Here is a 26,342-nt window from a genome sequence, read left to right on the forward strand (position 1 = left end):
TTGAAAAGTCTTAGACTATTAATAAGTCTTGGTCGGTGAAGCCGGTGGAAGGAGCACAGATAGCAAAGTCGCAGACATAAATAAAGCAGCGCTTGCTGTTTCCCAAAGCGAGACTCGATATCGTTCGTTTCCTCATTCGCTCCCGCAAATTCCATATTTCTTTGCATCTTGAACTCGTTTTCACCAAACCTTCTTTCTTCGACAAATTCATTCCACGTTTGCATCGAATATGTACGCCAAACTTTTCTTGGCACTCTTGCCTTTGTTGGCATTGACAACTGCCCTGCCGGCACCCTCCGAGGGCGAACTCGCCGCCACCAGCCATGAGGACACCGGCTATTCGAAAGACGGGACAGTTGGGTGCCGCTATTGCAGCCGTCCGCCTGCTGTGCCTGTGCATATCGCCCCTGGCAACGGCTATCCTCTCCAACGCTCCCGGCCTGTTCGCGCGGGTGGTAGCGGCCGTGATCCCAGACACTTATACAGTGCTAATTATGGCGATGATACGAGCTCTGTAAGTGATTTAACCCGAGCTGATAGAAGGGAAATTCTCTTGTACGCTATCTTGCTGACATTCTACCCTCAATGTCAAGTCGTCCCAAAAAAAGTCCTCATAGGATGCATGGAAGTGACCGGTAGAGTGCGAAAACGATTCTCTTTCTGCCCACGCCATATATTTCGGGTGTTGCTGCTGCTTGAAAAGTAGCAACTTGTTTAGTTGTCAATACTTGTTGAAAATTTAATATACAGAAAACATTCAGACAAAAACGTTTATATTCTCACATAACGACTCCAAACGTTTCCTTTCCGTAGCATAGAAGTGGTTTTTCGTTCTCTCAAACTACTTTCGGGTTGGTAGAACAAGGGTCTAAGGAAGGCAACCTTAATACGTTGCTTCAAATTACTGATTCGGACAAACTGGTCATGCTGCCGATAATCCTGGTGCCAGGCCAGACTCATCCCCGTGGTTCCCGGACACGAGTGAAGAAAAAACCAATTCAAAGCAAGTGAAGCCCTTATCAAAGCTCCTCGCATATTAGTGAAGGCGGAAAATTAGAATTAGGATCACGACCCACTAATTAAGGGGTTTTAATATTTAAGCTAGTCTGTGGGACTGTACTTTTGGTTCTCCAGGGTTCCTAGGTCAGCCCGTCTGACCTTGGCTAAAGGCACTGGATTAGGCCAAATACGAGACTGAAATACTCTTAGTTGCTTTTAAACTTGGACAATGTCGTCAATTTTACCCCGGGAAATGAGGGATGGGAATTCCAGTAAAACTGTGAAACGCTGTCGCTCGCATAAAGATTTATTGCTTTTGGATATCGAGAGAATTCCACCGAACCGTTATCTAACAATGGAGGCCTGCATTCAAGTGCGGATGGACCCATCTACAGCTTGTTATTAATTCCAGTCGGGTCATGATGTAGTTGCTGGCGTCCACGGTTTCATTATATCAAGTGGTACAAGTAAGGCCTGACAAAACCCGAAAAAAAAGGAATAGCCCGGCCCGGCCCACCAGCCCACGGATTCTTGGCGGGGGCCCGTAAAAGCCCACGGATTTTCTTGGCGGGTCAATGGGGGCCCGCGGGTTGCCAAGAAAACCCGCGTTCGATTTTGGGCCCGGAGTGGAATCGTCTGCTGTTTGACGCTGGCTCAGTCCATGCCGTTCATTTCTCGGCAAAAGACTTCATCCTCCGCATGCCGCCGACGCGACAATACTTCCAGTGCCCAGAATACAGACACCTGACCGGCCCCCTTGCGAGCTCACATGTTTTGCATCTGGCATTTTTGTGTTTTCGCTATCTGGCTACATTCGCAGTGTGGACAGAGAGGTTTTCTTTGGACAGCGGCCGCTATTCCAACTACCGGGGACGACCAATCGTCCCAGCGACGGCGTGTCTGTTCGCAATACTTGGCGAGCAACCGGATAGTATGAGAAATCCTGGATCCTCTCAACGCCGTCATCAGCAAGATTATCGAGCCAAACGGCAAAATGTGGAGCGGTTCTGATGAATTCATATACTGCGCAGGTATACCAGCGACTAATGCCAACGGGACCTCGACAAATCACCAATCCGAGTCTAGATGGAGAGAACGTCTTGAGATGTCACAATTAGTCCTTGAAAATGGCGCCGATATTGATGCGACTAGCCAGCACGGCAACACAACGCTTCACATTGCGGCAACAAATTACCATCGGCGCCTCCTACCCAGAACCATATCATGTCATGAAAAGGATTCCCACCATCTCGNNAAAAAAAGGGAGTACCGCTTGCTCTCAGCGTTATGAGGCAACCTTGCAGAGGGGCAAACTCATCATCGTCGAAGAGGATTCGTGGCCTGCCCTAGCGACGCTCTCTCGGCCCGTCCGCAAAATACAGCTACAGGTCGTTTAGGCTTTACAGCGTCCTGGAGTTTTGGATCGTTCTCTCTGTCATCCACCCACGCTGGCGCAGGCTCTTTGCGCTCTTTCCTTCCTGTCTAGAGGTTTTTGGTGTTCAATAACCGCAAGGCCTCCTGCCCATGACGAGCTATCTCCCTCCTAAGCTACGGTTGTGAAGCCCGGTCTTGTGCGGGCACCACCTTCCTGCCCGGGCACATCGCAAGACGCTGTTCGAAAGACCGAGGTCGAAGAGGGCATGTCGTGAAGCACCACGTCGACACCGCGATTTCCGTGCCCGTCCGGCCCGCCGTGAGCTGGCGCATCAGACAACGAGACCCGCGGAGGAACAGGGCCCGAGGAGCCAAACCTCGTCCTGACCCACGGCTCGAGGTTGAAGTACCCTCCGGCAGCGAAAAGACCAAGCCACAGCACCAGCTCCGTACCATAGATGACAATGCCCAGAACGTCGAGCCTCGGCTGGAAGAAGACGGACAACAGCGAGAACAGGTCGCCGGCGGCGTCGATGCCGACAAAGATGAAGGATATGCCGCGGACGGACCGGTGCAGGTAGACGTCCCAGTAGTGGCGCAGCACACCGGCTGCCAGCAGGGCGGCAGAGAGGGCGGCCATCAAGGTCGCCGGCCAGGTCAGGTGCGCCTCTGCCCGGGCGGCGAGCAGGGCGAAGATGAGGGCGACCTGAACGGCGGCCATGAATGCGGCCAGGGGTACCACGACGGCCACGCAACGAGTCAGGGACCAGTGCTGATGGAGAGCGTGTACGTCAACAAGAGACACGACAGAGTATGTACTTGAGGAAGTCGGGCTGTCGCTCACTTTCCAGTCGTAGTAGCAGCATTGTGCCCAGGTGACAAGGCTGAGCAGCGTCAAGATCTGCGGCTGAATGCGCAAGGCGACGTTGTATTCCTCGGTGATGTTGTAGACGCCTAGAGGGACGCCAGCCCAGGCCCAGAGCATCATCATGGACGGCTGGAGGCCGACGGTGTTGTGACGCCGGTAATTCACAATGATTTGCGGGATGAGCTGCTCGTAGAAGTGAAGTGTGTCAGTGAGATGGACAGTCTGTTGGGAGTGTTGGCTACCTGACTGTGTCTGGGCGTCCGGAGTCTGTTGGTTTAAAAAAAAAATAATAACAACAATAAGAGCAAAAACAAACCTGGATTGACCAGCACACCTACACCGGATCCGTAACTGGTTAGTTGAAAACGACGCAGATCATAGACACGAGATTGGGATCAATGCAAACCGCTCCGAGGGTGCCCAAAATATTAGCCGCCACAGCGTTTTCCATTTTAGGATAATGACACGACAAGAAAGAGCTGCTGTCAATGTGATGATCCAGATAGTGCTACCTGGAGCAGTGGAAATAAAGAGAAAAAAAAGACAGATCACCGTGGTGGAGCAAGAGTGACTGGACTTTTGACGCGAAATGCCAGAAATTCAACAAGCCAAGCCAAACCACTATTCCATTTCAAGAAAAGAGAATCCAAGTCTTGGGGTTGGTCCATTTATATACGGCTCCCTCATGTGGGGATCTTCCCCCGGCGCCACAATGTTGTTGTTAACTATGCCTAAGGCAGAGATTTCGTCACTGAAGGTCACCGTCAATCACTTGACAAACTGGAGGACCACGAGGAGTGCCCATTTCTTTCCGAAATAGAGATCAAAGGTACTGACAGGAGGGTGTCGAGGTAAATGTAAATATATCAAAAAGATACCAAAACCGAAATGTCCGGTTTTATTACGTCAATAAACTAAAGGTATGGTGGCTATACCCGCTTTGAGCTGCTGTTAACCCTGGTTGCGGCACTTTTCTTCCCCACTCCATCCGTAGAGCTTGGCCAAATGCCTTGGCTACCTAGTTAGCAAACCGCTGATTCCATCACAACAGTAACAACACATTTCGCCCAATAGTACAAATCGCCAACATCAACGACTAATATGCAGCTTGGGGACCACCCGTGCTATTTTTCTTTTTGTTTCTCCATTGGCAACGTCCAAACGCAGCTGCATAACAGGTTTCAGTATAACGAATTTATGTCTTGACAAACGGCAATCCAGAGACCCCGCTTGCTGTTGTTTGATATTTTGTTGCGGCCATGTAGCTCATATCGCGAACCTGAAAGCGGTGTCGACGATAACCCGCCCTAGTCGCAAAGAGGGGTGGACATCCTCTACGCAGCGCTCCAGTGGTTCTTCCTGACATCAAATTGCAGCCGCTACAGGCCTGGACTTGGTACGAGCTAGTGCAACGCGGTGGGCCGAGTTCGATGTGTGATGCATCTATGCTGCGTATCAAATGGTGCACCTGACCGGTTGGCATCAACGAGACAACTGTCTTTTCTCAGAGCGGTCTCAAAACTCTGAATAATATCAGCAATTGCGGTCATATCTCTGACAATAGCTATGCGACTGCATGTTGGCGGTAATCATGCTCTCGCGGCGACTCCAAATCCCAAAAGTAAGTGAGAGGTGAATTTATCATTTGACAAAATATCGACGGTCATCCCGAGACTGCCAAGCCCGGGCTGCAATCTTGTTGCGTGGAGCCATAGGCGGTAAACAGTGATTCTTTTCGGGGTGAAGAGGGGCTGTAGACATCTTCTCCTTGGCCAGAGGTCGCAATTGTGATCAATTGCTTTGCAATTCGTATGACCGCATGATACCGGAACCAATACTCGAGGATTTGGAGCGCCGGTTGGCTCTTTTTCATTGCCATCGAGCTGGTAGACTGACTTCAAGCAAGTGGTGTGCTGCGGAGGTCGCCGAAGTGGGCAGGACGCGCTTTCATTCAACTGGCTTGACGCCGGGATAGAACAGCAAAAACCCGCCACATCAGGCAATCGTGGTGGACCTACGCCAATCTTTACGTTGAGAAACACTGCGTCAATGGCTGTCGTGATATATGGGCTGGGCAAGTCCGACTCAGGCAGATAGGGCTGCGTGGCTTTGTAAAACTCGGTAAACATGAGCGGTTTGTTCACAAGGCAGTGGGCGAAACAGAGATACGCAGGGCGGGCTGAATATATAGACAGGTCGTGGTAGATAGATTTGCAATAGCATTATGTTGTTATAAGAAATATGGACGTCGGTCAGCCAGCGCTCATACAAACCGGCTTGTTTGTTAAACCTGTGTTGCAGCCTTTCCAGGTTTGAACGAGCCCAGTCAGGCGTTGAGTGCAAGCTCCTTCGACTGGGTTAAAGACGGCATTATGTGCCCCAGTTTCACCTCGTCCCACCCAGAAATGTCTATCAGTGGTGCGTCTGCAGGTAGAAATAGTAATACAACCTCCTCCGTCACCCGCTTGGTGCGGTTATACTCCTTGCTCCAAAAACGTCTGTCCGGCGGCAGGAGCAGGGTTACCGTTGGGATATTGCCCGAGCCGCGACTTTCCAGGGTGCTGCTTTTTGGTTCCTGAGTGGCCAAACTGGTTAATGCGGCCATTGGGAGCGTACTTGGCCTTAACCTCGGGCATTTCCGGGACCCGGTTCGCCCTGCACAGGAAGTCGGCCTGCTTGCCGGTATTGCACGCCTCCAACTGCTGGTAGAACTGGGGCTTGCTGAAGTAGGCGTTGCTGCAAGGGAGCTCGGACTCGGCGCTGGGCAGGTGGGTGGTGGCGGTGAGCATGCAGCAATTTATGGCGTCCTTGTCGCCCGGCACGCAGCAGTGCCCGTCGCTCGTCGGCTGGAAGGAACCCCTGATGGACCAGAAGCTGGGGCACTTTGCGGGGGGCGTTGTCGGTTGCTGCGCCACGGCGGGCGTCGTCGGTCTCCGCGTGAACGGCCATGCGCGCCGCTCGAGCTGGACAGCCTTGGGGTCCTCGCTGCCCAGGACCGGGTTGGCCGAAACGAAGCCGGCGCTCGTGGAGGTGAGGATAGCGAGGAAGCTTGCCGCGTGCATTGTCGGGTGATTTATTTTATTATGCGTCACTTTCTCGCAAACCTGTTCAGAATTACAATTGCTTGGTCAAAGATAAAAGAGTGAAAAGTATTGCCTAGAAAACGAAAAAAGTGAAGATGAAAGAAAGACTAGAAGGAAAAAAATACATATAAAAGAACCAATGCAAATAATGAAAAAATAAAAGAAACGAGGTGGGTGCACAAAAAGACCCTGAATGGATGAGGAGAAAAAAAAAAAAGGACAGGCATTATAAAAGAAAACGGAGGAGAATTTATACAGTAATTAGTTCAAATCCGTCCTCTGTGCCCACCCTCCTGTTGTCCCGAACTGAGTAGATATGTGCAGCTGGGGCAGGGATGTGGCCTGTTTGGAGTTTTATTCTGGGCGTGCTTTTGTTTGAAACTTACCAGTCATAGAAAACCGAAACAGAGTATAATTATATATACGGGCATATACCGCACTCGTTCATGGTGGGCATGAACGAACCCTTTTCCGTTCCCTGGATTTATACATAAATAGACATATACATTAAAGTATATCAATTATCAAATTTAAACTCAACATTGCTTGACTCAATTCTCGCAGCAAAACTTGGTGTTTCCGGCAAATAATAGCACGTATAATGTACACAGCCTTCAATTATTTGGATTTGCGATAAATAATTTTATCGTAGTCGTAATAGTTCTACGGAGCAAGTAACTGCTAACATGGATAATCTCGCGTTCTTCAGGCCCAAACTGTCGCCAGAGGCCCAGCAAGAGCCGCCCTCGATGCGCGGCTCCATCATTCCGCCGGCGGCCTTGGTTTTAATAGGTTTTGTTCACCAGTATAAGCAGGCAGTTGGCCGCAGAACTCCTTACAAACCCCTCAAACGCCCAGCTCATGCTTACGGGTATTGAAGTGTTACTGTTCAAATGATTAATGACGACCTGCCAACCCGCGGGCCCGGGTGGCAAAACTCATAAAAAATATTTTTTTGCGTGTAAATATTGAGAATTTTATTTATTACAGTATGTTAAATTACAGATATAATTAAAATATGAAATCGACAATAAATTTATTAAGCGTTTATCTTACCAAAAAAAAAAAAAAAAAGATTTCTTGCATTATTTTTGTTTTGTATTCGCCCCAGTACACAAATGCACGGATTACCCAATTTGGGCTGAACCCGGCAGCCCGCGGGCCCCCATTAATCCACCACAAAACCCCGTGGGCCTTTACGGGCCCCCGCCAAAAGCCCGTGGGCTGGTGGGCCGGGCCGGGCTAATCCTTTTTTTCGGGTTTTGGCAGCCCTTATTCGGGGCTGGTCACCTCTCCTGTATAATCTGGCGGTTGTGAAGATCATATCAAGGCTCGAGGCACCGAGAGGTTCCTTGGTCTTAAAATCCATAGGCAAGGCCTCGGGACGTGATTAAGTTTAGTTTAAGCGAGGGTGAATATTGTTATAAAAGGCATGCTGGGTCGCTTAAAGTTGGTATAGCAGCTCACAAATAGTTGCGGAGCAGAATGTTGGCTACTCGTGCCCAGTCAAACCCAGCCAAGTTCCTGGTGCAACTTTGCATGGCATCATCACATGGAATGAAACCGTGGGATCGCCCAAACTGAATCGTAAATCTGACAGACGAACCAGCGGATCATCTGGAAGGTCTGTATATTTGCTCTTTTTTTTTTTTTTTTTTTTTTTTTTGCGCTGTAATACTGCAGTACAGCAACTCTGGATATCTGTATAATATCCCTTCATATTCCACAATCCAAGATACTCAACAATAGCCTTACATAAACTTGGCAAGAGTTCGCCCGACTAACTGCCATGAGCCTTGAGTTCTACCTGATGCATCACGGCCAGTGGAATCCACTTGAACATGGCTGTTTCAAGACGTGAGTGCAGCGTGATCAACATGGCGACAGCAAGTCAATGTCAAAGTACACAAAATAACTGGCACAGAAGCAGGATGCATCAGAAGAATATGAACAGCAGTATATGCAGATGATACAAATCAAATAGACAAGAATTCAAAGCACAAACAAGAACCGCAGGCGCCAGCTCTCGATGATGCGCTTCGAATCATCCAAACAACGGAAAAGCAAACGACTCCCAAAACTCCCAACTCCCCAGCCAACATGGTTTTACATTGTACAAGCCCACCAGAGAAAAACGCCTTTTTGCCAAAAGAAATAGAAGAAAGCCAATGAAGTAAGAAAAAAAAAAAAAAAAAAAATCACCCCATCAAACGGCCAAAGCACGCGCGATCCTCGACCTCTTCCAAGCCGTTCGTGCATTCCCAGCAGCCGGCATGACTTGAGCCTGCATCTTCCCAGACTGCGCCGGGTTCGCGGCAGCTGAGGCTCCAGCAGCACCAGCGCCCGATGCACCGGCAAGCGTCGGATCTTCGTCCCAGCCGACCGGCATGACTGCAGTCTTTACCTTTCCGGCGCCAGCGGTAGCCCCCGCGCCTTGCGACGGGGCGTACATGGAATCGTCGTCGGCCAACTGGTCGGCGGGGAGGTTGCCGGCAAAGGCGCCGTTGGGGTCCTCGTCGTAGCCGACCTCGTCGTCGAAGCCACCGGCGAGGCCGTCGGTGCCTGTCTGCTGGGCGTTGAGCTGGCTGCCCATTGCGTTGGGCTGCTGCGCCATCGCGTTGGGCTGCTGCGCCATCGCGTTGGGCTGCTGCGCCATCGCGTTGGGCTGCTGCGCCAGTGCGTTGGGATCCTGGTCCAGCGTGGGGTCGAGCTCTTCGCCCGTCATGGTTGGGTCGTCAAGAGAGGGATCGAGGGGGTCAAGGCCGTCGTCGAGTTGGCCGCCGCCAGTTCCGTCATCCAAAGGCAGCTCGCCGTCCATGGCTTGCTGACCATCCAAGGGTACCTCACTGTCCAGGGACGTTCCAGCACCCAGTCCACTACCCATTCCGGCACCCGTGCCCATGCCCATGCCCATGCCCATGCCGCCCATTCCCATTCCCATACCGCCACCGGCCGCCAGGCCAGCCAGTGTGTTCATGGTACCGCCGCCATTGGCCTTTTTGATCGCCTTTTCTTCCTCCTTTTGAGCCTTCTTCTCCGCCTCCAGGGCCTTCTTTTCCGCCTCCAACGCCTTCTTCTCCGCCTTCTTGTCCTCCTCAGCCTGCTTCGCCATGGCCTTCTTCTCCTCCTCGGACTGTTTCGCCATGGCCTTTTTGTCTTGCTTGGTCGGCGGCAAGGCAGCTGCGTCGTTGAGAGGCGTGGAAGTAAGACCACCGGCGCCGGCACCGGCACCGGGCTGCTGCTTGGGGAGTGCACCGGACAGGGCACCAGATGCACCGCCGGCCTCGGACTGCTTCGCCGGGGATTGCATCCCGTTGGGGTCTGCCGGGAGGTTCTTGGCGCCAGTGGCTGGCGAGGCTGGCGACACGGCGCCGCCGTTTGAAGAGGTCTGGGATGTGGTGGCTGGGCCGCCGGCGTTGGGGTTAGACGCGGGGACCTGCGGCTTCGTGGTAGAAGTAAGAGACTGCTGCTGTTGCTGGCCGGTGGCTCCGGCAGTCCCGGCAGGGTTGGCTGCTGCGTTGGGCAGAGGCGCAGTCTGTGGGTTGGCCGAGGCCGGGGCCTTGGTAGCGTCAACTTGCGAGTTTGACGTTGGTGCTCCGTTGGTGGCGGCCTTGGTAGGATCCATCTGCGAGTTCGGCGGTGCCACTCCGTTGGTGGTGGCGGCAGCCCCGGCACCCCCAGCGACGGCGCCGCCTGCGACCACGGTGCCAGGAGCCGCGGCCCCAGGCTTGGTGTTTGCCGCTTCTGACTGCGGCTGTGTCTGGCTGCCTGTAGCGGGTGGTGTTGTGCCTGGCTTGCCTGCCGCAGGAGCGGTCTGACTGTTCGGGGCTGGAGCTGAAGCCGGCAGCTTTGTGGCATCGGTGCCTGCTCCCGCCGGTGCTTGTTTGGTCGGGTCGGCGACTCCTGTTGCAGGTTTGTTTCCATCAGCAGGATTGGGCGCCGGCTTGACTGTGCTCGGTGTTGTCGACGCTCCCACCGTTGCTGGAGCTGCTGGGTTTGCTGCTGCTGGGTTTGCTGTTGCCGGGTTTGCTGCTGCTGGGTTTGCTGTTGCTGAGTTTGCTGTTGCCGGGTTTGCTGCTGCTGGGTTTGCTGTTGCTGAGTTTGCTGCTGCTGGGTTTGCTGCTGAGTTTCCTGCTGGGGTCCCGGCTGCTGTTGCGGGCTTGGGCTCAGGGGTTTTGGAAGTCTCTGCCGGCTTGGTCTCGGGAGTCTTGGCAGTTTCCGCCGGCTTGTTGGCAGCCGGCTTCGTCGTGTCAACCGATTTACTTGCGGGCGGCGTTGTAACCGTCGCCGCCGGCTTGACAGCCGGGGCCGATGACCCCTTGCTCGTTGCGCTTTTGGCCGCACCGAAAAGCGAGCTGGCCAGCTTTGTGAGGGCGGCATTCCGCCTCTGCAGTCGAGCGGCTCGCTGCTGTCTAGCAAGCAGACGCGACGACTCGACGGCGTCCCGGGCGTTCAGGATGCCGCTGCCTCCAAGCCCCAGCTCGATCTCTGCATATTCGTCAAGGTCAAACTTGTCCTCATCCTCTGCGATTTCCTCACTGTGCTCCTGTGTGGACGGAAAGTCTCGTACTGCCAGTGTCCTGTCGCCGTGGTGGCCCGTCGAGACTGCAGATGCGACGGCTGGGAGGGCGACGGCTAGTAGCCATGCCGCAAAGGTTTCGTATTTCATGGTATTTTGTGGTGCAGTCTTATTGGTACTGCACCCGGGTTGCTCTGTTAAAGTCGGGAGATTTATGTTGGGTGAGAACTGAACGCCTGCCAAATCTCCAAGAAGAACAGAAAAAAAAAAAAAAAAAAAAAAATCTTGGCCGAGATCTTGTTCCGCCAAATGCATAAAGAAATCGGACCAAAGGCCTGTTCAGGGTTTGCTGCCCTTGGCGCCATCTCTCTTCTTCTTTTATACAAGATGTCATCTTCCGGAGGTACCAGATCTTTCACAGTAAGACGTACTGGACTGGCGCAATCCCAAAACGGGGCATCGCGCGGCGCAGGAACACTAAACCAGGCAGAGGCGAATTGGCTGCAGAGGAGAACCCACTTTGCTTACTATAACACGTGATGACCTACCTTCTGGGGAAATGGCCCTGGACCCCCAACCCCCCACCAGACAGGGAATTATGACGGCAGCACAGGTGATTGGTAGAATTGGAAAGTAAGCCTAGAAACGACAGAGGGAAATGAACGTGCAGTGGAGTGAGCGTCGGATTCGGTGAGAGGCGCAGCAGCAGTTTGTTTCAACTTGTCCTTGACTTTTTGAGGTCTTTTTTACGCCAATGATACACTACTACGTGACAGGAGCGACAATAACCAGCAAATGCATTCATTTGTCCGTTCCTCCAGACTGCAGACTTTTCGTTCCCCCCCACACGTTCCATCTACCTCGGAGACGCACGAGCCTGTCGCCTGCCGACGCTGGGCAGCTTTGACGGACCACCAAAGCCGGCACCGCCGTTGCGACCGGGCCCGCTGGCGACGCGGAGAACGTAGGCGCCGCGCTCAAAGGTGTTGGCGACGATGAAGCCCGAGGGGAACTGGAAGTTGCCCCAGGAGCCGACAAACTCGTTGGAGCCGCCGGCGGCGTCGTCCTCGGGGTGCATGTCGAAAAAGGCAAGCTTCTCGACCTTGCTGCCGTCCGGGTGCCGGGCGATGGAGCTGACGTCGGTGACCCAGACGCCGGCGCCGTAGTTGGACTGGAACATGACGCCGTCTTCGATGTACAGGTTGTGGTCGATGGCCCTGTGGTCCGTGTTCTCGAAGAAGCCGGTGTACCTGGGGGCGGTCAGGTCGGTCAGGTCGACGATGTGGGTGATGGGGATGCCCGGGGCGGCGGCGCCGACGCCCTCGACCTCGTCCAGCTCGTCGTTGAGCAGCACGAACTGGTGCCAGTTGCGCTCGGTCCACCAGCCCTGGTGCGTGTAGGTGGCGCCGGGGTACTCGAGGCGGCTGAGCATGGTGGAGGCGGCCCGGTCGGTCGAGTCCCAGACGGTGACGCTGTCCTCGTTGTAGGCGACGCAGACGTTGCGGCCCAGGAACCGCCTGTCCGGCCCGTTGTACGTCACGCACTGCGCGTCGTGCGTGTAGCCGTCGCCGCTCGCGCACCCGGGCTTGAACGGGCTGCCCGGGTCGCTCAGGTCGATGTACTCGAGCCCGGCCTGGCACGTCTGGTTGCGCGGCTGCGCCCCGACCGCGATGGCGTACTCGTTGTCCCAGTCGACCACCACGTTGTGCGCCCGGCCGATCGGGAGGTCGTCGAACAGCCCCATCAGGTCCGTCTGCGGGTCGAAGGTGACGGGGCTGTCCGGGCTGAGGTTGGCGACCTTGTTCAGGTCAAAGATCTGGATGTTGTGGCCCACCGCCTCGGACCCGATGATGGCCATGTCCTTGAGCACGCGGATCTCGCGCCACGACGAGCCCACGGGGTCCTGAGCCGGCAGCCGGCCCAGGTACCGCATCTTGCCCTTGCAGCTGACTTCCACAAACGCCGTGCCCGTATGCTGTCCGATCAGCGCGATCTGCCGCCCTTGAGGGGAGACCCAGCCCCAGATGGAGGAGCCGCGCCTGTTGGGGTACCTGGGGTCATTCTCGCCGCCTCCCATGTCGTGATGGTTCATGAAGTCGTAGAGGTCCATCTTTTTTTTTTTTTTTCTTTTTGTTAGTCTAAAACCGTAGCTGAGAGTCTGTCATCCGAGGCGACGCTTACGTTCTTGCAGCGAAAAGTCTGCATCGGGTTGCCTTCTTCCGCGACGGCGACTCCATCCTTGCACTCTAGACGACCGCTCTTGACACCGGCGTCGAGCTGGTCCCAGGTGCGCCAAGACGGCCACTGCGTCGAGTCTAGGGCGCCGGCTGCTTCGAGCGCATCCCATTGGGCATTCTTCATGTCGATGATCTTCTGGTGCACTTCTCCAGATTCGTACTGCTCCCTGGAGAAGTGGGCGGCGTTGGCCACCGCCGAGAGGAACAACAAAACACGGGGGGCCTTCATGGTGCAACAGCTTTGCGACAATATTCGGGGGAAGGGAGGGAGTCGTCGCTGGCAGAAAAAAAAAAGACACAAGGAGCTAAGTCCCAAGAGGATGATGAATGGCACGTAAACAAACGTTTATATATCATTCACATTTGCCTCCCCAACCCCACCCACCCTTATCTAACTTTGGTCACTATTTCTGTGTGGCCAAGAAGGTTATACAACTTCCCTTTTGAATGCACGCCATGCATTGGCGGTTGGGAATTGGAGATGGTGCCAAGGCCAAGTTTATCTGACTACCTTCTCCTTTGGAACTAGGCTAGCCACGCGTGACTGCAGCAGCATGGCGCCCAGAGCCAAGAACATTTGGAATCCCAAGAACACAGAACCCCTTGGTCGCCCAGAGGGGGGGGGGGGCGAGATTGCACAGATCCCAACTCTAACTGGCTGCTCATTCTACGACGCAACCCAACCAGCCGGTCTGTGCTGCGGCGTGCGGGGGAACAACTCTTGTCGAGTCTTGGCTGCACGGCAAATCTGGATTGATTGCTGTGAGCCGGTAGCAATCAGATTAGCAATTGTTCCTCCCGCCTGCCTCCGACCTCGACCTTGGCAATTGAGGCATGCCGGGGCTTCCGCTAATACATCTCCCTGCGCTTTCAGTAGCACAGCGGCCACCTTGTTCTGTGCTCTGCGTACGGTACTTGTGCAGCGGGGGACGTTTTCAGTCGAGGCTGGTAGACAGGTCCGTCACTGCAGTCTAAGTAATTGATAAACGCCACCGCTACGGCGCTGATCCAAGAAATGCTGCCCGAAAAGTCTTCCGGCGATGGGATGCTGGCACTTACATGTCACATCTGGCAAAAGCTTGGCGCTGCTTAACGATTCATTAGGCGACTAGTCTAGCGCGTACGACCTGGCTCGACGGCCATGTTGAAGGTGTGTTCAATACCAGTTCCGGATGGGAGATCAGGTTGCAATGTGGACGCGAGGTATCAAAGGCAAGAGAGAGAGAGAGAGAGAGAGAGCTCATGATTTTCTCAACTTCTCAAGCGGGATGACGTATTGAACAGTGGGGGTTGAAGTAGCGCATGGTGGTGGCCTTTGTAGATTTGATAATGACATCTATGATCTGGCTGTCCATTCAGGCTTTGTCGGTTCCATCTAGTCTATGTAACTGCTCAACTAGAATGCAAATCCAACATCGTGGCGCTCCGTAAAGATGCTTTGTGAATGGACTGTTTTCTCTATGATTACGCCGTTTTGCCTCTTGGGCTGAGGCTCTCCGCAGCGATCACTTCGGCTAGGGCGTAGATCAGACTTGTTTGCGGCTCTGGTCGGCTCTGACGCTTGGATTTCTCAATGCTCCAATGAATGAGGACGAAATCTCGACACTTGGACAAAAGATACAAGGGCGACCCTGCTGCCAGTCAAAGATATCAGTTCAGACTGTCCAGTCGGCTAAATATAGATGACACGTAATCGGAAGGGATGCTTGTTAGGAGCCCCAATGTTTCTATGCTGCTGCTTTATCTAATGTCCTATTTTAGCCAGCAAGGCATCCCATTGGTGGATCACTATCCACTCTTTATGGTAAACAAGCACGACTTGTCAATATTGGGTATTCATGCTACTTGTTGGTTGGCCAGAGTAAGTCCAACCGACTCTCTGATTCTGCAAGATACCCACAGTACTGTTTTATAATCGCGACCCTTTTCATTTGAAAATGAGCATAGGTACACAGATAGTCCAAAATTACTCGCTCCAAGTCGTATACACCAGCCCCTCCAGTGAGCCTGGATACGAAGCTGGACCGGGGATCCTGGGAGCAAATGGAAAAATTCCATATTGCGCACAACAGATGTCGAGACAAAAGACATGACAAGTGCACGACAGGGTTTGAAGGAACATTTTTTGTGCAGGTATAGGCCGATCTGTATACAAAGGCTGGGAACGAGACATGGATCCATTCACGAAAGCCACTGTATATCCACCGCAAAGCTGATGGCGATACTGACAGAGCGAGAACTGAACCGATCCTGGTAGAGGTAATTTCGGCGATTGCCGGCATAAAAGGACGCGTCGCGCGGAGTGATCAAGATGACATTGTTTACTAGGCCAAACAAAAAGAAGCTTGTTCCAACTCTTGGAACTGATGCTCAGTTCCATGGAGAGACTGCAAGTTGGATCCGCTGCAGGAAAATAATAATTAAAACAATAATAACAATAACAATAACAAAGACATATTATCAAGTTCCCGGTAATACCGATGGGGACAACAAACGAGTCAAAACGCACAAGGCCTTCGTTCCCAGGCTGCAATTTACAGTGGGATATTGTTATGCACCTCGGGTATGATGTCTCGGTTGTCTGTTGGTCCTCAGAAGCCCAAACAAGAGCATCTCCACGCGTTGTCGATCGAACTCGGTTGACCCGATTGCTCGAGTGCTGTCCACATTTTGCACGGGCGCATAGTCGCATAGTCGCGAAGGCTGGAGGACTGATATTAAATTCATGTGGCCATGGAAAAAAAGTATATAACTTGTCATTCCCTCCGTCCCAATCTCGTCACTTCTCTCCCTTCTCCCCATCCTCATCATCATCATCACCACAATCGTTTGCTTTTTGCAATTTCTTTCCATCTCTCCATTCCTTCTGCTCTCTCGCTAGCGCGCTTTTTTTCTTCTCTTCTCAACTCCATTCGCTTCGTCACGAATCCTCTTCTTTCGAACTTCTCTCAACATGCAGATCTTCAAGATTGTTCAGATCCTCGGCCTGCTCGCCGTCGGCACCTCTGCCCTCCCCACCCCGGCCAACGTCGCCGATGTCCAGCCGGCCGAGGGTGCCCACCTTGAGGCACGCTCGCAATGGAGGGGCTATAACCCCGGAAGATTCAGCAGCCAAAGCGTCAACGGAGGCATAGGCCCCGACTCGAGCTATCCCGAGACCACATACGACTCCTCTCGGCGGTGCGGATTTTGCGGTGCACGCCGAGAGAGTGCCAGACGTGTCGAAGAACATCAAGCCCACAAACACAAGGAAGAGCTCGAAGCAAATGGTGGTAGATATAGCATTTTGGATTAAGGGTCTTAAGCCGTGATTGGTCAAACACCAGAGGCCCGGCGTTTTGTCACCTATTCTTTGCGGGAGTTGTAGGCGTTTTATCTAGTGAGGGGAATGGGGAGCATCGGCTATACATTTGTTTAGCGTCCACTCGTTTATTTTTTAAAAGAAAAAATTTCTTTAAACTCTTTGCTGCCTGTCCTGTCATTGTAAAATGAGTTTGCTCTTTACCATCTGAGGAGTAGTGGGCATCTGTCTTTGCATCATTGCTCAGCTCGTAACTTACTGCACTTATTACTGGCTTGCACCGGTTAATGTGCCCTGTCCCGTGTGCATAATTTCTTCTTGGGTGATATTGGGCCGTGTGATTCATGATTTCATACCTGGACTGTCGATGCATGGAGAAAGCCCTCCTGCTAAAGTCTGGTTCGTGGCCATAGGGAGCAAGGTTGTGCCTGAGAGAGCCTTGTGCGAACGTGCTAGCCAAGGCGTTTAGGTAACGACGCAGCCTTTTCTAGATCGACGTAGTCGGACGGACGGGGTCGATGGGTACTTTCTTTAGGTGCCTGTGATTTGCGCGGCTGCTGTTTCTCCTGTCGCCCACCGGACGGGTTGCTTGTTTAGCCAGACACGCGCGTCCTTGATGGTCGACCGCGTCTACTCCCAAGTCACCGGAAATTAGAGAAACGGGAAACCTGGGGAAGTTTTATGGTCCAGGGTTGATGATATTGGTGGATCTATCACGGCATTTGTTTCCCCACCTTTGTCGACTACACGTGAGAGTGGAACGCGGCGGAGAGGCTGCCTCCGCACGCGGCGAAATGCGTCCGGCCTGGGGGGATTCCTTGGCAATCTTTCACCATGGTACCAACCGGGTACGGTTTGTTTTCTTTGGTGGAAAAAAAAAAAAGAAAATTAAAACAAAAAAAAAGGGGGAAATACTTCCACAAGTTACCCGCAACACCTTGATGGGATTTTTGCTCATAGAGTCATAGTAGTAGTAGTAGTAGTAATAATAATAACAGTTGAAAAAATAGAGAATTTTCTTTTCCCCGCTCCGGAGATGAAGATTGTCGAGCAACTATAAGAGAATGGAACTCTGCTCGATCCTGATACCCCGGGTGTCATCCGCGGTCCTGCACCCAGGTTTACGTTTGCTTCTTGCCCCTTTTTGGTTGGCACTAGACACCGGCTAGCAACGATGCTGGGAAACATCAAGACCAACCTGGCCTATGCCGGCACCGTCCTGCTGGCGTCCTCGGCGCTGGTGTCTGCGCAGTGCACGGTTCCCCGCAGCGGTCTGCGCTGGAGGGACAACGGCGGCCCTCTCGCTCAGCCGGCCAACGGCTGGGCGTCGCTGAAGGACTTCACCGTCGTTCCCTACCAGGGCAAGTACCTCGTCTACGGCACCAAGTACCAGAGCCCCAACTACGGGTCCATGAACTTTGCCCTCGTGTCGAACCTGCGGGACCTGAGCTCGGCTCGCCAGACCGGCATGAACGCCGGCACCGTGGCCCCGACCTTGTTCTACTTCGCCCCGAAGAGCATCTGGATCCTGGCCTACCAGTGGGGAGCCACGCCGTTCAGCTACAGGACCTCGACCGACCCTACCAACGCCAACGGGTGGTCCCAGGCCTACCCTCTGTTTTCGGGTTCCATCTCCGGAAGTGACACTGGCCCTATCGACCAGACCCTGATTGCCGACAGGTATCGTTGCCGCCTTTCCATCTTTTCCGTGACGAGAGTTTCTTTGGTGGGGGTAGGCACTGACCAAACGTCCCTCGTCAAAAACAAAACCACCAAAAATCCAGCACCACCATGTACCTGTTCTTCTGCGGCGACAACGGCAAGATTTACCGGTCCAGCATGCCACTGGGCAGCTTCCCCGGCAACTTCGGCTCGGCCTCGACCATCATCATGAGCGACACCAAGGAGAACCTGTTCGAGGCGGTGCAGGTCTACACGGTCAAGGGGACGGGCACCTACCTCATGATCGTCGAGGCCATGGGCTCCAACGGCCGCTTCTTCCGCTCCTTCACCGCCACGAGCCTCGGCGGGTCCTGGACGCCCGCGGCCGCCACCCAGAGCGACCCGTTCGCCGGCAAGGCCAACAGCGGCGCCACGTGGACCAACGACATCAGCCACGGCGACCTGGTGCGGAGCAACGCGGACCAGCGCTTCGAGATCGACCCCTGCAACCTGCAGCTGCTGTACCAGGGCCGCGACCCCAACGCCGGCGGCGACTACAACGCCCTCCCTTACCGCCCGGGCCTGCTCACCCTCCAGAACCCCGGCGGCAGCCCCGGCACCGGCAACCCGTCCCCGACCACCACCCAGCCGCCTGCCGCCACCCAGCCGCCGTCGGGAAGCTGTGCGCCGCTGTGGGGCCAGTGCGGCGGCGAGGGCTGGTCCGGAGCCACGTGCTGCTCCCAGGGAACCTGCAAGGCTTCTAACCAGTGTAAGTGACCGCCTCTCTTTTTTTGGCGGGTAGTGCTGCCACCATACTGACGTGAATTTTTAGGGTACTCTCAATGCACCTAGGGTGGCCGGCATGGTAGGGGTGTGACCTGAGTCTGGACGAGGATCCGCCATTCAGCCTGTTGTGGGTATGGGATATTGTATATATTATACCCAGATGCAAGTGGAACCTTTAACGGCTTCAACGAAATAGTATCCCTTGTTTCCTTGTTGTAAATACTCGACAACGTATTATCCTCATTCCATCGCCAGTCGTTTGGCGTGGCGGCCCTACAACAGGCGTGTCACCCTAAACATGATGCGCCGCTACTTTGCTTCTTTGTAGTCCTTTTTTTTTTTTTTTTTTTTTTTTTCACCACTTGTATTGCCAGCTAGGCTTTGAGCTCGACCGCGACGGCTTAACAAAGCATCTAAAACACGCTGCTTATTATGCTTGACGATGCAGTTAGCCTCCTTGCGACGCGTGCGCACCTTTTGTCTATTTTTTTTTCCCCAGAGAAACGGTCGCTTGAATGCGTGCCAGATACGCGGCAATTGGGCTGAGCGGTGGACTTGAGGCTTAGCATTCCAGGTTTTGGCAGTCCTCCCTTCATGTATATCTCTATTTCTTCCTCATGCCTCCCAAAAATCCCTATTTATTTTGAACTTGACACGTTGCTGCCGTGTAGAATAAGATTTTTACCAGCATTCGATCGTGTTTTTTTTTTTTTTCTTTCTTTTTTTGTGCATAACAACTGACTCTTACAAAGACGTCACCCGCCGTTTCCCATCTCCCTGCTCTCGTATTTGGGTGGGACTCAAGAAAACCCGTCAAGCGTAGCCTGTATGATTGATTATGTAGTCGAGAACTGTAGCCAAGGATACGTAATTCAGGGATACAGAAAATACTTTTTTTTTTCTTTTTTTTTGGTCAAGTAAATGCCAGTTCATACCTCTTCCCATAGCCTATGTATGCGCTCAAAGGCGTCAAGGCATAATGGCGAATCATGGGGACCCACTGTCGCTCCGAGTCATGGCAGAGAAAGCCGGGGTATTGAAGTGGGAGATCTCAACCGCCTTTGCTAATGGCTTTTGCGGGCATGAAACCAGTGGCATGGATGCGGGAACTTGTTCAATCTGTACTATTGCAGATCTTCTCCACGGGGAATTTTTGACTGAAATCGCTCTTGCTCAACATGCAACGGATGATCCTAGCACTGGAGTGACGGCGCCAAGGAGTTTTTCTTCGAACGCCCTCTGACGCTTTTTTTTTATGCTGCAACCCGATGATCTTCTTCCGGGGCCGTCATGGTTCCGGCGTTTATGCCGCTCGTGTAAAAAAAGCCTCCGCGTGCATGATCCCCCAAGCAGCATGTTCCAACTGTTATTGACACGTGACCGATTGTCGCTCAGATGGCGCGCGCAGTAAGATCCGTCGGCGACGTGATACAAGGCCGGACTTGGATGTGCTCATCTTGCCTGTTGCTTTACCGCAGCCAGGCCATGAATAGTGCACATGGGCGATTTGTTTTTTTTTTTTTTTTTTTTTTTTTTTTTTTTTTTTTTTTTTTTTTTTTTTTTTTTTTTTTTTTTTTTTTTTTTTTTTTTTTTTTTTTTTTTTTTTTTTTTTTTTTTTTTTTTTTTTTTTTTTTTTTTTTTTTTTTTTTTTTTTTTTTTTTTTTTTTTTTTTTTTTTTTTTTTTTTTTTTTTTTTTTTTTTTTTTTTTTTTTTTTTTTTTTTTTTTTTTTTTTTTTTTTTTTTTTTTTTTTTTTTTTTTTTTTTTTTTTTTTTTTTTTTTTTTTTTTTTTTTTTTTTTTTTTTTTTTTTTTTTTTTTTTTTTTTTTTTTTTTTTTTTTTTTTTTTTTTTTTTTTTTTTTTTTTTTTTTTTTTTTTTTTTTTTTTTTTTTTTTTTTTTTTTTTTTTTTTTTTTTTTTTTTTTTTTTTTTTTTTTTTTTTTTTTTTTTTTTTTTTTTTTTTTTTTTTTTTTTTTTTTTTTTTTTTTTTTTTTTTTTTTTTTTACGGACTGCGTCCAGCTCCGTCGGGACAATTATCAAAATAATGCAAGGGATGTGTACTGCACACAGAATTTTACACCTGTCCCCTTTTGATAGTATTGTGGAGGGTTTCGACGAATATATATTTTAATTCATGGCAAAGTCAACTCGTGACAGAGTCGCAGCATGCGCTTGCGCAGAGAAGAAAAAGAGACTAAAATATATAAAATATAATATACAACATAAGAAAGCGAATCCTCCGGGGTATATACTCACAGGCAAACACGGAACCCAGTCTCCAGACAGAGCCCTGGAAAATCCTACATGTGGCCAATAATGCGATGCCACGCACTGCTGAGAGCAAAGTCCACTATGTTGGCGTCGGCATAGCCGCCGTGGTACTCGTAGACGGTCCTCTCCTTCTTGGCGCGGTCCCAGCCCTCCTCGGTGCCCTCCTCGGGCTTGCCGTCGCTCTGGATGTCGCTGTTGCTCCTGCCCTTGCCGATGCCGGGGATGTAGGTCCACTGCACCACGGGCCTCTGCTGCATGCTGTACGCCCTCAGCTCGCCGTTGTTGATCATGGCGTTCATGATGACGTCGACCGGGGCGTCAAAGTTCCAGTTCATGCGCACGAGGAGCCGCGCCGCGCCCGAGAGCGAGATCAGGTAGCCCGTCGTGCAGAACAGGCTGTGCGCCCGGTACACGATCCGCTTGTGGTTGAGCACCGCCTGGCCGCCGTCCACGTCGACCTGGTAGTTGGTGCTCGGCGCGTGGGGGTCGTCGTAGATGACGTAGGCGCCGTTGCCTCGTGCGTCGACGCAGTGTCCGACCGAGAGCAGATCCCACGTGCCCGACCGGGCCAGCCAGGGGTCGTCGGGGTTCTCCTCAAAGACCTCTCGCTTGTCCGGGTGTTCCTGCTGCAGCAGCTTGCGGAACCCGCCGTTCAGCTTCCCCATGATGGGCCTGAAGTTGACGTCCCAGCCGGCGTCGGATTCGAACACCAGCGCGGCGGGTACGTCCTTCTCCAGCATGTGCTGCCAGACGTTGGCGTGCGCACGGAAGCAGCCCTTCTCGCCGTCCTTGAGGGGGGCCTGGGAGTTTTCGGCAGGTGGCATGCCCTGGCTTGTGAGCTTCGACCCGTCGACGGCAGGGAAGCGCGTCATCTTTAACTTGGACAGGTGTGCTTGGATCGCCATGGCGTCGTATCGGTCGTTGCGATGCGGGAGGTTGAGGAACAGGATGGATTCAACCCCGACGGTAGCGTTTGAAGCGGCTTCATCGACGCTGACGATGTGGGGTTTCGGCGCGGCCGCGTTGGATGATGCCGTCAAGCGGGTGGGTGGAGGTCTTGGCTGAGATGGGAGGTTGATGTATGTGAGGATGAGAAAGAAAAAAGAGGCGCCGGCTAACAGTAAACCTATAATAGACCTCCTCCCGCCATGGAGGAGCAAGCTGGGGCCCTTTTCCGCCAGCATGTTGCAGTGCAAGCAATTGAATAAATAAAAAAAATAATTTATTGGCAGGGCTCGGCTCGGCGCAATTAATAAATTGTCAGGCTTCCGTTTTACTTGGTATAAGTGCAGTATCGTCGATTTCTGTTGGCTTGGCAAACGCCCTGGCTTGTCGGTGAATTTAGCGACAGTGTAATGCACAAGCACTACATGGACAAAGAAGGGGGGGGACAAGGACAAAAAACAAATAAATAAAAAGGAGAATGTCACGCAACATATAACCTCACTCTTTCAGGATGCCCACCGCCAAGCCTAAGCGAAGCCAGGAAGAAAGTGTGGGCATCAATCGGATCTTCACCACAACGTTTATCCCAGTTCGCAGCTTGTCACTATGCTGGCACAAAAGTGCAGCCCCTGTCATGCTCAGACCCCCTACTCAAACTCTATTCATAGTGATTCCCAAATCGTCGGCAACCCAAGACTGTGGGACGTTGCCGACGGGTCTACTCTTCACGTCGTACTGACAGCGTGGGCTGAGAAAGCGTCCTGCATCTGTCAGGGATTCCCATGCTGAGAATGCCGCACCAAAGCGAAAGTATGGATGTCAGCTTTGGGGGCCTGTTCGTTTTGATAGGGCCGTTGATGGCGTGCACAAGTACGACGCAGAGAAGGGGCAGTAACTCTTCGTATAAGCCACCTGTGCAGGCTGCTTCGATAGGTCCGCCGTCAGCACTGCCCCCGACAACCAAAATCTTTGAGGGAGGGTCAACGTGGGGCCGACGCCGATTTTGCCCACTCTGGAATTGGTGATGTTGCACTACAGCGCCAAAAGACAAAAGAAAGCTCCCGTCAATGACTAATGCCAGTGACTTTGGTAATTCTAGCCCACAACAGGTGACGCTAGCTTTTTTGGTCCATCAAACATCTCCAAGGTTTCCAAGGGAGGCCGAATCGACAAAGTAAAGAAGGACATGTGAAACGAGATGAATATCGCAACCGCTGCGAAGTACCGTATGGGGTGAAAATGTGAAACATGAGACACAATGTAAATCGTTCTGGGGCATCAACCAAAGGAAGATATGGAGAAAGGTTAGAAAATAGGGGAGGGTGACTCTATGCGATAAAGGTACGTTTTCTATTATTTCTTTTCTTCTTTTTTTTTTTCTTGGAAATCATGGATCCAAAACTGACAGCGTGATTCGGGTCATGTGTATGGATGGGGCTATTGTCACTTAGTCGCCTTGATTTGGCGCAGCTGAAACCCTCCGTTGGCAGCGGAGAAACATGCTATATTGGGTGTGCAATCAATCAAATTTCAGATAATTTTGATCTGGAATGCGGGAAACTTGCGATGACAAGGTGGAGATCACAGATACGCGACTCATGTTCCAGCTTAACCCACCGCGCGTCCTTGTCCCCATTAGTGATTGGCCGTCTTGCTGATGTGTTGTTGGTCGTTGATAACCACGTATATCAGTCCTATTTGTATATGGCATGAAATTCCATGTCGGAATTTTCGAATCCTTTTTTTTATGCTTCTACAGTGCCAGTCAAAATCTTATGTGGCCTCTCTCTATCATGTTGCTTCGTCGCATGTCAGTCTACCCTAATCTAACAACAGACGAAAAGTATCGTATTCTTCCTCTCGCGCCTTTGTCCACACCTCGATTGTCAAATGGTGGGCTGCAGGATCCCTTTGTCTTCTTCCCACCACCACCATCACTACCACTATCAAGTGCCGGTCGGTTTTATACGATCAGAAATCTTTTGGACGAGACAGGACTCAAAGGCGCAGGACGCTATACTATACCATTGTCTTACTACGGCCCTTGCACACAGATGAGCAGTCAAGTATCGGAACAATGCATAGTTCCAGGGGTGAAAGAAAGCATCGGCAACAAAGACATCAATTTGAAAATGGATAAGCGACGTATATAAATATCGCTCCAATCGCAAGGATTACTGATATATCCAATAGGAAGCCAGAGCACCCCATTTCATTCCGACTATTACCCAGGACCACTTCTTCCTCGACCGGGCAATTACAAAGCCTTCATCGTCTCAGTCTCAGAGCCACAGTTTCCATCAAACGCAATGAGTGTGACTGTCGCCGATGGTTCGAGCGTGCTGCAGGAGCTGGAAGAAACCATAGTACTGAATGAATTGTTGAACCAGGCCGACGACCCCGAAACCCTCCAGAGCTACATTGGCAACCAGCATCTCTACCAGGTAAGTGTCAGCCAAAGAGGCAGGCTCCCTAACCTAATCCCCGACGCCACAAAGAGCTGGCTTGGAAAGTACGGGGTTGCTGACCAGAACGACATGGTCAGGATCAACGTGCGGGCGAAAAACACCAGCAACCCGGAGGCGGATCCGGCCTTTGAGGCGTACTGCAGCACGGGCGGCGGGTTCATGTTCATCACGTACATGAACCGCGACCCGGCCAACACGGACAACATCTACGCGGCAAACCACCCGCCGCGGCGACGCGTGCACATGTCGGAGTGGATCCACCGCGGCTGGAAGCTCGCGGCCCAGCAGGCGGGCCACGCCGCCGAGGCCCCGCTGCCGCCGCTCGGCGAGGTGGTCTTTGCCAACGTCGTCAACGTCGAGGCGTCGGCCGCCGTCGAGAGCATGCGCCTCCGCACCCACGAGCGGGAGGGCGAGGTGTGCCGGCGCGACGCGCACGCCGTGTTCGAGAAGTGGCTGGCCATGCCGCTGCTCAAGACCGTCATGCACGTCTTGATCAACATGCCCAACGCCTTCCGCGAGCACGTCCCCGGCAGGATAGCGTGGCGAAGCGGGGACGGCTGTTACATCGGCGAGGGCCACGGCAACAACGAGTTCGAGCTCGAGGATCGCTTCCTCGTCGTCAGCCTGAGGCCCATGACGCGCCAGAGGAAGACCGAGGTGCATGCCGCGTTGCGAGCCGAGGGGCAGCAGAACCAGCAACAGGCAGATGCGCCCGCCTAAAGTGTCCAAGCTTCTCTTATTCGTGCTTGTACGATATCTGGGGAAGGGAATATGTGTAGGTGCCATTTCTTTTTAGTATTCTCTCTTTGCCTAGACCGTTGTAAGAATACCCACTAGTTTGTCATAAGAATCTTGATGCTAGATTGCCAATGTTTTAATGGGCAGCCTCTAGTGAATGTCGGCAAGTGCCTTGCTTGATTCAGTTCTCGTGACTCTATGTTGCTCCGATTAACTTGTGGTAGGTATACCACCCCAAGCCCATTCCCTTCGCCCAACATTTTTTTTTTCTATTGTCTCTTTCTCTCTCTTCCCTTTGTTCCTCTTTTTTTTCCCCTGCCTCAGCAATCACGCTATCCGTCTTAAACAATCGCGACACTGACCTGCACACCCTTTCAAAAGTCGGATTTGTTCACAAAAATCATTCAAAAATCAAACCAAGGCGAACAGGTGACGCCCGCTCGACCGAAAATTTATCTACAATCAATACCGACGCACAAAAAACAGCGTCCTCGCCGTTCCCCAGAGCGCTGTCCTGACACGCTCATCAACCGCAGGGGGTGGCGGCGGGTCCCCGGTCGTGCAGAGCGACGATGCAGGGGATCGTTAATGGAGAAAAGCCCCTGCGCCATTTTGCAGGTGGGGAATCGCGGATAAGTTTAGGGTGGGGGTTNNNNGGGGGGGGGGGGGGGGGGGGGGGGGGGGGGGGTTGGTTTCTGGCGTGGTATGATTCACTAAAAGCTCTGGCGAAATGAGCTTCGCCGCAAACATTTTGATATTTTCATTCCGAGGCTTTTCGCTCGGGATGCAAAAACGGTGTCGGAGATGGAGCGGCCTTGGCACGCCGGAGCGGGAATGGGGTGTGTGTGTGTGTGTGTGTGTGTGTGCAGACGAAGACTACGGCGATGCGCATCGTCGAGCTTAGTGTGGAGTTGTTGGCTTCCATGGGGAGAAACTTTTTTTCTTCACCAAATTCCTGCTCAGGGATTGTGCGATTTGCATGCAAGGGGCCCGGTTGATTGGTTGTGGGGGATTTGTGCTGCTACCCTTGTTTAGTGGGGAAGCCAAGCAAGCGGCTGCAGATGTTCGATTTGCATTCGAGCCATGGCAGACAGG

General features: G+C 52.4%; 10 protein-coding genes across 10 annotated transcripts; 5 read left to right on the plus strand and 5 right to left on the minus strand.

Annotated features, from left to right (window-relative positions):
* Window positions 1-323: 323 nt before the first annotated feature.
* Window positions 324-639, plus strand: PpBr36_09942 (uncharacterized protein; the record flags this gene model as incomplete). The annotated part of the gene is made up of 2 exons (XM_029897058.1): window positions 324-514; window positions 618-639. The coding sequence occupies 2 exons, from the start codon at window positions 324-326 to the stop codon at window positions 637-639; spliced, it is 213 nt and encodes a 70-aa protein (XP_029745209.1).
* A 1,903-nt stretch (window positions 640-2,542) lies between these two features.
* On the minus strand, window positions 2,543-3,692 carry PpBr36_09943 (uncharacterized protein; the record flags this gene model as incomplete). Its single annotated transcript, XM_029897059.1, has 2 exons — window positions 2,543-3,508; window positions 3,648-3,692. The coding sequence occupies 2 exons, from the start codon at window positions 3,690-3,692 to the stop codon at window positions 2,543-2,545; spliced, it is 1,011 nt and encodes a 336-aa protein (XP_029745211.1).
* A 2,023-nt stretch (window positions 3,693-5,715) lies between these two features.
* PpBr36_09944 (uncharacterized protein) lies at window positions 5,716-6,303 on the minus strand (the record flags this gene model as incomplete). Its single annotated transcript, XM_029897060.1, has 1 exon — window positions 5,716-6,303. The coding sequence occupies one exon, from the start codon at window positions 6,301-6,303 to the stop codon at window positions 5,716-5,718; it is 588 nt and encodes a 195-aa protein (XP_029745379.1).
* Window positions 6,304-8,530: 2,227 nt separating this feature from the next.
* Window positions 8,531-10,993, minus strand: PpBr36_09945 (uncharacterized protein; the record flags this gene model as incomplete). The annotated part of the gene is made up of 2 exons (XM_029897061.1): window positions 8,531-10,359; window positions 10,588-10,993. 2 exons carry the CDS (start codon window positions 10,991-10,993, stop codon window positions 8,531-8,533), a joined length of 2,235 nt encoding a protein of 744 aa, XP_029745197.1.
* Window positions 10,994-11,699: 706 nt separating this feature from the next.
* On the minus strand, window positions 11,700-13,309 carry PpBr36_09946 (uncharacterized protein; the record flags this gene model as incomplete). The annotated part of the gene is made up of 2 exons (XM_029897062.1): window positions 11,700-12,953; window positions 13,025-13,309. The coding sequence occupies 2 exons, from the start codon at window positions 13,307-13,309 to the stop codon at window positions 11,700-11,702; spliced, it is 1,539 nt and encodes a 512-aa protein (XP_029745198.1).
* A 2,724-nt stretch (window positions 13,310-16,033) lies between these two features.
* On the plus strand, window positions 16,034-16,375 carry PpBr36_09947 (uncharacterized protein; the record flags this gene model as incomplete). Its single annotated transcript, XM_029897063.1, has 1 exon — window positions 16,034-16,375. The coding sequence occupies one exon, from the start codon at window positions 16,034-16,036 to the stop codon at window positions 16,373-16,375; it is 342 nt and encodes a 113-aa protein (XP_029745381.1).
* Window positions 16,376-17,555: 1,180 nt separating this feature from the next.
* PpBr36_09948 (uncharacterized protein) lies at window positions 17,556-18,895 on the plus strand (the record flags this gene model as incomplete). Its single annotated transcript, XM_029897064.1, has 3 exons — window positions 17,556-18,061; window positions 18,166-18,812; window positions 18,876-18,895. The coding sequence occupies 3 exons, from the start codon at window positions 17,556-17,558 to the stop codon at window positions 18,893-18,895; spliced, it is 1,173 nt and encodes a 390-aa protein (XP_029745377.1).
* A 1,329-nt stretch (window positions 18,896-20,224) lies between these two features.
* Window positions 20,225-22,161, plus strand: PpBr36_09949 (uncharacterized protein; the record flags this gene model as incomplete). The annotated part of the gene is given in 3 exon segments (XM_029897065.1): window positions 20,225-20,236; window positions 21,108-21,817; window positions 21,834-22,161. The coding sequence occupies 3 exon segments, from the start codon at window positions 20,225-20,227 to the stop codon at window positions 22,159-22,161; spliced, it is 1,050 nt and encodes a 349-aa protein (XP_029745417.1).
* PpBr36_09950 (uncharacterized protein) lies at window positions 21,126-22,280 on the minus strand (the record flags this gene model as incomplete). Its single annotated transcript, XM_029897066.1, has 1 exon — window positions 21,126-22,280. One exon carries the CDS (start codon window positions 22,278-22,280, stop codon window positions 21,126-21,128), a length of 1,155 nt encoding a protein of 384 aa, XP_029745133.1.
* A 2,070-nt stretch (window positions 22,281-24,350) lies between these two features.
* Window positions 24,351-25,229, plus strand: PpBr36_09951 (uncharacterized protein; the record flags this gene model as incomplete). Its single annotated transcript, XM_029897067.1, has 2 exons — window positions 24,351-24,485; window positions 24,540-25,229. The coding sequence occupies 2 exons, from the start codon at window positions 24,351-24,353 to the stop codon at window positions 25,227-25,229; spliced, it is 825 nt and encodes a 274-aa protein (XP_029745150.1).
* Window positions 25,230-26,342: the final 1,113 nt, after the last annotated feature.

This window comes from Pyricularia pennisetigena (assembly GCF_004337985.1).
Source record: "Pyricularia pennisetigena strain Br36 chromosome 7 map unlocalized Pyricularia_pennisetigena_Br36_Scf_7, whole genome shotgun sequence".
Lineage (NCBI taxonomy): Eukaryota > Fungi > Ascomycota > Sordariomycetes > Magnaporthales > Pyriculariaceae > Pyricularia > Pyricularia pennisetigena.